This window comes from Ascidia mentula, chromosome 2, assembly GCF_947561715.1.
Source record: "Ascidia mentula chromosome 2, kaAscMent1.1, whole genome shotgun sequence".
In the NCBI taxonomy this organism is placed as follows: domain Eukaryota; kingdom Metazoa; phylum Chordata; class Ascidiacea; order Phlebobranchia; family Ascidiidae; genus Ascidia; species Ascidia mentula.
The window spans coordinates 14,234,572-14,246,877 of NC_138567.1; the positions used below are offsets into that span (position 1 = coordinate 14,234,572).

At 37.9% G+C, this 12,306-nt stretch overlaps 1 protein-coding gene across 1 annotated transcript; it reads right to left on the reverse strand.

Moving 5' to 3' along the window:
- Positions 1-317: 317 nt before the first annotated feature.
- Positions 318-9,228, reverse strand: LOC145890213 (uncharacterized). The gene is made up of 16 exons (XM_082981241.1): positions 9,150-9,228; positions 8,778-8,922; positions 8,641-8,706; positions 7,729-8,073; positions 7,502-7,666; positions 7,052-7,438; positions 6,826-6,999; positions 6,267-6,438; positions 5,996-6,127; positions 5,774-5,938; positions 5,405-5,701; positions 5,170-5,350; positions 4,805-4,982; positions 4,537-4,748; positions 4,267-4,473; positions 318-385 (listed from the first exon to the last, which is right to left on the reverse strand). The coding sequence occupies exons 1-16, from the start codon at positions 9,226-9,228 to the stop codon at positions 318-320; spliced, it is 2,973 nt and encodes a 990-aa protein (XP_082837367.1).
- Positions 9,229-12,306: the final 3,078 nt, after the last annotated feature.

Below are 12,306 nucleotides of genomic sequence, written 5' to 3' on the forward strand. Positions count from 1 at the left end.
TGTCCTTGTTTCTTTATTCTATATGAGAAGATTATACAGTGCTGTAACATAAACACTCAGCTTTATCTAGCAATTACGATTTTGGAAAAATAGAAACAAAAAACATCAAGCGGGAATCTTCATGTTTACATTTTATACTAAAGTAGCAACATTGACTTCCAAACTCACACGAGTTGTTGTATTACAATATCTTTCCTACGTAAACTTAACAAGCAAGGTCCAAACGAGAACGGCATAACTAAGCACAAATTTGTAAATGAACCAAAACAACCAACCAGACTCGCAAGAAAGTTATTCGCTCCTCTGGACTCGCTACTTTAAAACTTATTTCGCTTAGAGTCGTTTGGTTTCTGTTTTCTCGGTTTTTCGCTCAATACTAAACGAGCTGAGTAACTTTAAATTTTGCAGCCAGCATTACAACGAGCATTTCTATTCAATAAAGTGTTCTAATGTAGACAAATTAGTATCCTTATAGTAGAAACCTACAGAAGTATACTGAGATTCAGTTACGGCACCACTGACAGTCATTCGAAACATTACCTATAACTTTCTGTTCAAGAAAGTGGATTCAGCGTAACCCAGAGTGTGATAAAGAAGTTTACTTAGGGTTTACTGAAGTTTCGGTCAAACCGCATACTCGTGTTGAAACGATTGGAGTTAAAGTCGAATCGGCTTTAATTCAGAAGAACTGAGAAGACGTAGTAATATCCTCGCGTTTGTCTGCTCTTTTATTGTTGTCACTAATGTGCAGTTTATTTGTAGCTTAAGGTTTTCTTCACCTAAGGTCAAAGGCTTTCCGAGTGTGTTGTGTCCTTTGCCTTCTCAGGACAGCGAAAAATAAATACACAGTTATTGTGGGGCGAAGAATTGGAAACACAAAAGCCACGCAAAACTGTTTCTCATTAATTTATTTCTAAAGACGCCCATGTCCCAGTGCTTTACAGGAGTTCCAGCTTGATTTATTTACGTGACTTAAGCGAGACAAGACTGGTGTCTGTTTGATTAATGGAGTTTCGGTAAAACCGCAAAGTACACTATGCACACACGGCCCTCGTAACAATAAGACAAAGGTGTTTTTATAGCGGGAACTGAATTTTATATCCGATTGTTTACTCAACTGCTATAAAGAGTATTCGTCGATTGTTGTACACGTTATTGAGTATTATTTTGCTTGATAGATGATTCATGTTTTTTCACTAAACATTTGACAGAATTACGTGAACAAGGCTATCATTAAATATCCTGATGACGGAAAAATAAAATACACACTTATTAAGGCGAAGAAATGGAAACACAAAAGTCCCGCAAAACTGTTTCAAATTCTTGATTTTTTTCCAACGACGCCCATGACCCAATGCTTTACAAGAGATTTTGATTGATTTGTTTGCGTGACTTGAGCAAGACAGGACTGTTGACCTCTTGTCTACTGGAGTTTCGGTAAACCGCATAGCACTTTGTGCACACACGGCCCTCGTAACCATAAGATAAAGGTTTTACGATTGGAGTATCTGAACTTTTTTTCCGTTTGTATACTCTACTGCTCCAATGAGCAATTCTTCGTTTTTGTTGTAAACGTTTTTATGCAGAACTTCCTTAGCCTTATGGCATTCACCTTGACAACAGACAATTTTCCTTGCATTTTTCACACCTCACGCACAGTTATTCACAGCTACTTACATTCATTTTAAACACAACTGCACTTTGGGTAGACATGTTCAAAGTGCTTGTGCATCTATCACATCATATTTGAGAACAATTCCCAGTATCATAGTGCTATTGTTAAACAAGCAATTGCTTTGTCCCTACAACAACCTGTTACAATTCATCATTTATGCGGACTGACAAGCGCCTCGTCTACGTCATCAAGACGTTCAACAACAATCTTGTCATCACCTTTTCCAACGTCGTACGCCAACACCAACGTCATACGCCAACACCAACGTCAGACGTCAACACCAACGTCATTTCTTTCTTTTACCTGAGCTCTCTCTGGCTATAAATAATACGTGCATATTCATCAAGAAAACGGAGACCCAGGAGAACCAGAGAGAGAACCAACAGAGAGAGATGAACAGAGGAACCAGAGATAGGGGGGAAGACAAGCCAAGCCTGACCAAGCCAAGACTGAACTAAGAGACGATAAGACCATGAGTCAAAAAGTAGATCAAAAAAACAATTGTGTTGATTGTCGCCAAGCTATACGAGCTTTATTGTTTAATACTAAATTAAAAATAATTACACAGATTGCAATACTTAAATTCTAAGTAGAGTAGGTATACAAGCGACAACAAAGAACAATACGGACCCAATGCAAAATTTGTACAATACTGCAAACATTATCAAGATAAAGTTTATAGTGTCAACGGAGGTAACAACTTTTTTTTGAAATAAATATTCTAGTATGAAAGAAACTGTAGTAACTGTTGTTTCCAGCTACACAGGAGCCAAAGGTTTGGTCGCATTCGCAAGTTGCTCTTGGTAAACCACTTCCGTCTACAAACAGAAATAGTTTTCTGTTTCAAGTGTATCTTTAATTTTAGTTGTAACTGGTTTAATAAATGTAGTTCTTACAACAAATTGTGTGTTTGTCGGAACACGTTGTCTTGTAACTGGTCTTAAAAGCCAACTCGGAATTCCAATTTGTGGCATTGCAACTCATCGCAATTTCTTGCAAACAAAGGTCGTGGTCTTTGCAACATCTAAATATACAAGAAAAGTTATGTCGAAGCGAAAGATGGAGGAAAAAGAGTTTACCCATCAACGCGATCCACAACTTTTCCCCCTCCTCCCCATCCACACCAGCATCCGTAAGAGATGTATCTTCCTCCAGATCCTAAAGTGTTTCCTAAGTTTGGAGTCAAACCGCGATAACACGCGATTGAAAATCCGAGATTGTATACAGGGATGTTGGTGGAAGTGTAATCACCCTCATCCTCGACAATTATCAGATCTTTCCATTCATCGGAGCCTGGCCAATTGATAAACTCCATCTGATCAAAATTGATGTAAATCTGAGTGATTCGCACATATACTGCTAATAATAATTGCTGATTTCTGTTCCGTTGAGTTTTTATATTGTTTTCCTACTAATTACAGATCTGTTTTTATCTCCACAAATTCCTAATACTTACGTCTCGATCAAGTCGGTTGGTTTTGGGCAAGCTGAAAGCATTCAGGCAAGTGCAGGTGATGACAAAAGTCACCATCAATTCCCAAATTGCCATTGTGCTAGTTATACTTACGTTGTAACACGGTTAATTTGTACACAACTATGAGCTACAGCTGTACACGAAATGCACAACGATGTTATTTTCAATGACAACAAAATAACTATATCATACAATACGTGTCATTGTGACACAAATATTTTTTTAATCTTACTACATACGATGCACTAGTGCAAACCTTGCACAATAACTTATCTATAAAAAGATTTTTTAAACTATGTCACTAAATTATTTGTTGAATTCCTAATTAAACGTTCCTTCTAACAAACTTTTGCCATTGCGCTCACTGTTTTTTTGTAAATGGTTTATGTTTATTCAGTCAATCGCCAAATGTACCACGATGACATACGATTGAATCAAAACATTTCCTAAAACGTGCTGGTAATCCTATATATGGCAACAGTAAACAACTTCCCGCTTTTTTATTTTGTTAGGTGCTTGTAATAATGGGCTACAAGTTTAACCCTTATATAGCCAAGATAATCCTCCTACATATACGAACCTTTATTTCAAAACCTTACTGTCGCTTTGCAATTCATTGCCATTATGTTAAACTGCACTGGACTGAACAAATAAAACTGATATTATTTCTACTCATCGGTGAATCCATAGTCACGCCTAGTCATATTTTCTACATCAGTATGCCGAAATCATTGATATATTTTATTTACAACCAAAATCGCAGTATTGCCGTTTGACTGGCGTTACAAAACATACTGCGTACTGGCAATATCAACAACACAGCAGTTAGCGTTTGGTTCCTTTGGGAAGCGATTGTATATCATGTCTGCATCAAACATGGTTAAAACCGTGTGCGTTGACACATTATCATTTACGTAGGGTTCAGAAATTTCAGTACATTATGGATGAAGCTGATACATGATAAACAAGAACAACAGAGCTCGAATTGTTAAACGTGACATTTTAACATAAATGCTTGATTGAGTAAACCTCGAGTATTTTTACACAGCGCTTTCTGACTGAAGCACAGTGCGGTGGGTTTGTCGATTGGATTCTTCAGTAGTGCGTACTTTTAAACCACGAAGTTTATTATACAGCAATTTCGGAGCATTCGAATAGATCAGGGGATTCAGAGAGCTGTTGATGGGGAGAAGGACGATTGCTGACAAAGCGTAGATCACCGGAGGTAAAGGCATTCCACCGAAGTTCATAAAAGCCATGACTGATATTGGAACCCAACAGAGGAAATCAGTGACGATTAGACGAAGAATCCTTTTCTGCATCTCTAATTGGAAATAACAAATATGATCATATTTTATCTTCGTTGGTTTTGCAAACATAATACAACCTTTGTTTTGCTGTTCCGCTCTTCCTTGTTTACTTTTCTGGTTTACTTTCCTGGCACTGGCAGATGATTTCCTGTAAATCCAAAAGTATGAAACCGCCACAAACATGAATGCTACAAAGTTGAGTGTGATGATGGAAATTGAATATCCCCATGCTTTGTCGTTTGTTGTTACGTAAAGTTTGCTGATGCAGACGCTGTTGGTGCTGTAGTATCTAAAAACGTAGTAAATGTTTGCACATTTTTTTCTTAAGTAGTTGCATATACTTGCCCTATGTATCCCGAAATTTCAAACATATTTGTGTAATGGTAGTGGGCAAGGATTTGCGGAAAATCATTCCAAGAATTTGCGTTTCGGAGACGCATTACGATACTGCTTAATGCTTCCGGATTATAACCAGTGTTGTTATGTTTTAATGTAACAAATCGCTCCATGAAGGATTTCATATCTAAGAAATCAAATGTTCGTTTTAAAAAATATAAGCAGCCTAGTGTTTATGAATCCAATGCTGTTAAATGTGACTGGACATGTTTATGCATAAACAGAAAATATAGCGAGACAAACCTAAAAAATTATTGTATTTAAACAAAATCCTACAACATGTTACTGAAATTTCCTGAATACATGAAATTTACTTTCAAACTCCACAGCAGCGTTGTCGAAAAATGGATTTTCTTTCATCCAAGCTTTCGTTTCAAAAAAATGCTCAAATTCAGATGAAAGTGCAAAAAAGGCAATGAAAATTGAAAGCAGCCAAGAGACGACAATGCAAAGAAGAACTGTCGCCAAACGAGGTTTCCTCGATGCAAGGAAAGGCTAAAGAGAAAGTTGGTTAAAAGTAAAATTGGAAGCTATGTGACAAAAACTTACGTTTGCTACAGAATACAAGCGAAATACTGTCAACAGAACCATTGTAAACACCGACGTTTCGCTTGAAAGAATTACTAAAACGCCCATTGCACTACAGTTCAGACTCGACCTCCATGCAAGATCATTGGCGCAATAGCTGCCGGAATACCGGACACCAGCAGCACCAAGCATGAGGAGATAAATTCCCATGAGAAAGTCGGATATTGACAAGTTAAGAACAAGAAGGTGATTAGTTCGAAAAGCAGCTGATGGTGAGTTTTCACATGCCAATGTCTTTGTCTCTGAAATCATCACAACCTGTCAAATAATAAATGTTTCATTACTTTTACGCCTCATATTTTCAGGCATGAATTTTAATTATCTACTAACCAAATTTCCAATTAGAGCCAGAAAAGCCATGATCCATACGAGAGCTCGTAGAAATGGGTTTGCGATCAGCTCGTATCGTGATGAAAATATATTTTCGTTAGCAGCTTTGGTTAGAGTTGGACACTCATCACTCCAGTCAGAGCAATCACCCACACCGTTAAATTTCTGATGGGCAATGTGTTATTGTATATGGTTTATTTGTAAAATGGAAAATGAACAAACCTTTTTCTTTTTAATAAACAATGGGTTTTGATTTTCGCAATAAAACCTTCCGTCTTTTGTGCAATTCATTTCGTCACTTTGGTCATCACAGTTGATGTTGAAATCGCACACTTCATTTTTACCGATAGAAATCTGAATTACAATAAAATCAAAATTGCGATAACGTTAGCAGAAATCTGAAAGCGATGTAACTACCCAAAATTGAAAAAACCTTACCCAAAATTAACCAATCTTTCAAATTATCATGAATTATGCTAGCCAAGATTCTTGCCTTAGCTCCGTTCAATGCCGAACATTTTACTCTTTCTTGTTTCGTGCAATTTTCCGTGTATTCGTCACTTCCGTCATGACAATCCACAAAACCGTCACAAAATATCGACTCAGGAATTTGGAAATAAAAGGCGTTAGATGTTTTGCAATACGTCCGGTTGCAAAGTTCAGTGCTTTCATCCGAAAAAAAAATTTGATGACTGTTTTGGTCATACAGGTAAGTACAGTCGTGATTATTATCACAGAGTAGGTTACTGCTGATCGTCCCATCGTAGTACTAAAGTGATGAAAGTTTTATCAATAATCAATATTAGATTAATATTTCTAAAGTTTATCCATACCCCGTGCACATCGGAATAATACGAGCACCTCCAATCAAGTGGAATCTGACCTGTTAGATGTTGACAATCTGTGGAAATGGTTGCGTTTTGCCTAAACATTAATAGCGTTGGTGATTCATTCTCTGTTTTTTTTTTTCAACCCAATGTGAGAAAACATTTTTAGACGTCGTCACATCTTCATACTAAACTTGCTTTATTGCTAGCTTGAACAATACTTACGCCTTTCTTTCACATCCTGTTATCGTTGTCGATTGACAAAGGCATTCATCACTCAGATCAGGACAATCAATTACGTTATCACAAACTTGTGACCTCGAAATTATCGTTTGGTCATTTATGCACTGGAAGCATAAGGTGTTGTTGAAGGTCACCGAAGAGAATACGCGTATGTCCCTGTGCAAACTTATTGTAGTTTATGACAGTCACAAAATGCAGCAACACGTACCTCGGATCGTCCATAAAATCATGTCTAACCGAAGAATAACACAAGTCACTTCCATCATCACAATCGTAAACTTGGTCCCATAAGAGCTGCTGTGGTAAGTTACACACGACACCATTTCTAACACATTTGAAACCATGTCCTGCTGTGTTTGGTAAAGTTGGACAATCATTACATGTATCGACATCACATACAGTAGACCTCCTCCAACAAATTGAATCCGAACACCAGAAGTGAGAAGGGCACAATTTAAAACAAGCGTGATTGTCGGGGCATGTGCCATAATCGTAACAGACTTCCTCTTTGGTTTGAACGCAGGTAGTGTTACCCGATTTGGCGGAGTTGAAACATACACCGTGTTCGTCAAAACAGTTGCACAAATCAGGCGACCTGCGTCATACGATTTCTTAAGAAATATGCTTCATTGTGTTGTACTTATCATTATTTTACCACGATGGAAACGTGATGACATTTGCCGAACAGTTATACTCGTCACTTTTGTCAGGACAGTCAGTAATGTTATCACATACACTTGATCTTGCAACAACCAATCGGTCAGTTGTGCATTGAAAACACAACTGTTTGTTAAAAGACGAATTAGAGGCAAAACGGATGTCCCTGTGCATACAAAACATGTTGGTAAATTGATTAAAACGCAGAAATACTACCGAGAAATATACCGGATATCTCCATTTTCCGCAGAATAACACAAATCTGACTTATCGTCACAATCTGCAACGCCATCCCATAAAAACAGTTGCGGAAGATTGCAATTCCGACCATTGCGAACACATTTAAACCCGAACCCGTTATCCCAGCGTTGAAAGGCCGGACAATCGTTACAAGGATCTCTGTCACACACAGTTGAACGTTTCCAACAAGTTGAGTTAGGACACATGAAGTGTGATGAACATCCACCGTTGCAAAAGTCTCTGTTTTTGCACGATAAGATCCCCTTGCAAAATTGTTGGTAGGGAAGTGCACACGTCATGTTTGTGGGCCGGTAGATCCGTGCAGGACTGCAGCTGTGAAAGCGGAACTTTGTGTAAATATTCAAAATAAACTTTGTCATTAAATATACAGAATTCACAACATTTGCTAATCGGTTCAGGCATTGAAATGCGTACTAGTTATTCGAATTCGAAATACAGTAGGCATGGATGTACATCTTAACAGCAGAGCTACGGGTTTTTTCTTGCATTGTACGAATTAACGTCCCAATAATACACAATCCATATTCACAATGAGGTAATTTTTTGTATCTTTTTATTATTATGCAACTTTTGTCCTGTGATACCCAAGTTAATTGCGAGGGCTATAACTTCCTTCAACAGATCATGAGTCATTTAACGTTGAAGAACGTTCTACGCCACAATAACCTTTATACCACTTCCGACATTGGGCAACCATCAATCCTTTTATTAAAAAACACAACATGTTTTTATTTTCAACTCGTCTATATTGCATTTAGATTTTCGTGTTGAATTTCTCTTTTAGGTCAAGTGACTGAAAAACAACGAACAGAAAAAATGTCTTCTTTTTAATTAGTAAACACTTCGTTGTTGAATCTTTACGTAGCTTTAGTATTTTACCTCACGTAAGGAGAAAATGGGCTGTATGGACGAGTTGAGGAGTTCTCAATTACCGAGTTCCAATTACTAAAAAGCATTCCAGTAGTTGTTTCAAAAATTCCTTGCTATAAACTTGCAATAATAATGGTTAGATTTACCTTTCAATTAATAGGAATTGGTTGTTTTGAGGAACCGGCAGCTGATCAACGACTTTAATTTCATCACTTGCATCCAAGCAATCAACATAGCCATCACAAAATGATCCGGCGTCGATAAGTTTTTTGTCAGCATCGCATTGAAATTCTAAAAGGCTTGTTTGTATGTAACCATGCAAAAATAATCAGGCACTTGGTGCCAAAAATCTTTTGACTTTCCCACTGTAAAGTACAGATTATCTAATTCAAGCATTTATAACAAGCATTTGAAGCACTACCGGTTCTACACAAAACCACTGGAAATATTGGTCACGAATCATCAAGATATGTGGCTTCACAACTTAACTAAAACAATATTGTTTCTATTATTTTTACCTGGAATTTTGAGATATGGAGAAGACAACGAACCAGGAATGATGATGAACAAAACGAACAAAATCTTTAAAACGAACATTTCATTCCTGAGTGGTAACTGGAAATATTGGTTCTTCTCTCTTACCCCTGCGAAGACTCATTGGGAAACGTTGTAAAACTGACAGCATTCGTCAGTAACTTTTACAAATTTGTCCTGTACGGATCTGTCGACTAGCTAAAACCGCAGAATTGTGTCAAAACACGATTTTCTGACATTGGCACGTGGGTTGGCCACAACTCAGTAAAATTCATGTTCTAACTATTTTCATGCACACCTCAAACAGGCAGTTCATCAACAAAGGGATGAGGGTTTTGTTGGTAATAAACGGATGTCGTTGTTTCTCTGAGAATAGAATAAACAAACCAATTATCCGTCAATTCTTCCGCCAACGCTCGCAAACCTATGTCAGCTACTGTCTTTGCACACACTTTTGCCTTTTTCAACAACAACAAACTTCAAAATGACATACACGATGAATGCGGTTTAATCCGAAATTTAACCGATGATGTCCCGACTAGAAATAAAGTAAGAAAAAAAAATTGACACAAATCTGTTGTAATCCACGAAATTATTGTGGTTTTTAATACTAGCAATTTTAAGCAGCGCTGTGTTTTTGACACTTTACAAAATTTTATCTCTTAAGCATAGTAAATCACGGTTTAGGAAGTAGCAACTATGAAGTGACTCGACGGTTCTTAATCAATCACCAACGCGACTACAATCACTTCCTATGTATAAAAACACCACAGAGGGTTGCGTGGAAACAAGAAACCAATCATGAGTGTCATTTCGCTATGGCTCAGCAATAAGATTGAAGTTGCCTAACTACGAACGAAGAACGACATAACAATTGGAAAAAAATATGCCAAATTCATTCATCTGTGTTTTGTCCCGCGTGTACATTAAGACAAAATCTACTGACATTACATGCTGTTGTGGTCACGCCTTATTACGGATACACGACAGCAACAGTACGCTTGCATGCTATAGCCTCATGATTCGTGGAATGTGGCGCAGTCCATTCTGCATGATTCTTGTTTGTGTGCGTGGTATTTTAAATGCAATTTACTTTCGTATAAATGCGTGTGTGTTTGCCTTGTTTTTCATCCTATGGTTTTGCAATTATTCGAACAAAGAAACACAGCAGAGTTATTGGCGACGAGGACGGGATCAACCAACTGAACTTGGTACACGCAGTTTGGTATTGTAAATATTTTAGTTTGCCCGAAGATGGAAAAAGTTGCGAAGCCCATTCAAGAACAATTACAACAGCTGCAAAAGCGTCACGATGAATAGCGAGAAGAACAACGAAGGTGTTATGACGAAGAACGGAAGTGTCACGAAGAACAAATGAAGTTGATTTTTGCCCTTAGTTGAAAGTCTGGCTCAAGTGGAAACGCTGCACCTTCTGATGCTACGCCAAGCTTTTCGTCATTTGACGCAACATCCTAAGTTGTGGGACTACTTGTCGAGCTTTACTACGTTTATACGGGCGCATGCTGTACCTGAAACGAGGGTGACTCAGTTTTTTTTGACAAACCAAACCACCACACCGTTCATGTTATCCAATCTGGCTGGACAAAGCTCTCATGCAAAGACCGTCAACGATCTTTCTATTAAAGGCATCAAAGCCTTTATGAAGGAACAGTTCGATCCAAAGCGTTTTGTTGCGCTACGCCTTGAACTATACGTCAAACGTTTTTCTCTTTGCTTGATTGCGTTCACATTGGTTCAAATACAACTTTCATTTCCTGTATCTGACAAACCCGCGTCTTTTTTAGTCTACTTTTATTGCCAAAATTTTTAAAAATTATGATTAGATCAAAGTTTATGAGGTTGCAAAATAAAATATCTTACAATTCGCACATTGTTGTTGCATGAGTTTGACTAGGTCCGTCCATCCCCACCACAAACTGGAATATAGGGGAACGGACATGCTCCAAAGAATACAAGATCTATAAGAAGTTTATGAATACTAAAATGGATTCAGCCTTCCTTCTTTCCAAAGGCAGAACATTAACCTCAGTCGAAAGCAATATGGAATTATTTAGGGTTGCAATGAAATGACTTTTGGGAACTTTTGCATCAGAAACAAGCATGCGTTATGATAGGTTTCTCCATTCGCACCACATACAGGCAAATATATCTTAAAGCATTCGCTAGTGCCAAAAAGACGTATTAACACTGACACTGAATCACATGTTTATCGTATTAATTAGTCCAACTTATAAGAAAGTCGTACCTTTGACACCGTCCACGTGCCGCTTCGGTCATTGTGAAACAAAGAATTACGGTAAGCAACAGCGCTTTAACAACTGTCATTTTCCCCATGTGTCTTAACAAATCTGCAGCGAAGTGCGAAACAAAAAGTAAAAGTGAAGAAGTGATATACAACATAACTGCAAATGTCCAGGAACTTCTGACTTCAAAATTTGCACTTTTGATTCGTAATGGTTGTAGCGTTTCGGCTCTAGATTTAACTAAGCTGCCTGAAACACCGGCACACGCCAGACTCCAGATCGTGTAATACAATGAATAGAAAACAAACAGTTACTAACACAGTCGCATGGTGGCACTCATGGGCTAAACGTTTATACATGGGATATCATTGAACCACAAACACTACAGCCAAGAACAGTCCAATGGCATTTACCAAACCAGCAGTTGAACGATCGCAAAGTAAAATTTCCTTTTGTCAGTACATTTGGACCTTCTTAATCATTAACCATCTTTTGCCACTTATATTACAACACACAAGACAAAACATAAATTTTTAATCCTTTGAGACTGTTGCGTTTTAATGCGTGTTCTTTTATTGACTCCGTAAATCCGACACCAATTAGGTAAACAATCTTTTATTAAGATGGCTGTAACGTACGGCAGCAGTCTAAATAAAACCATTAGTAGAATGGAATCGTGTGGAATCACCACAGAATGGATGAATTCACCTTCACGTCCCCAAGCAACCTTTTTCTTAGTTTTTCTTCTCCTCACACAAGCAAGTACAACTCATATATGTAGTGCCACAGGTCAAAGGCGCCCGCAAGGCATGTCACGGCGGACCAACAAGTTACAACAGTTTGAAGACGAGGTTATTGGTTTAGAGTCAGGGCGGTC

Coding starts and splice junctions, on each gene's coding strand:
- LOC145890213 (XM_082981241.1), bottom strand. CDS start 9,228: ATGTTCGTTTTAAAGATTTTGTTCGTTTTGTTCATCATCATTCCTGGT. Junction 7,439..7,501: donor AATGTCATCACGTTTCCATC/GTGGTAAAATAA, acceptor CGTATGACGCAG/GTCGCCTGATTTGTGCAACT. Junction 5,939..5,995: donor TGTTTATTAAAAAGAAAAAG/GTTTGTTCATTT, acceptor ATTGCCCATCAG/AAATTTAACGGTGTGGGTGA.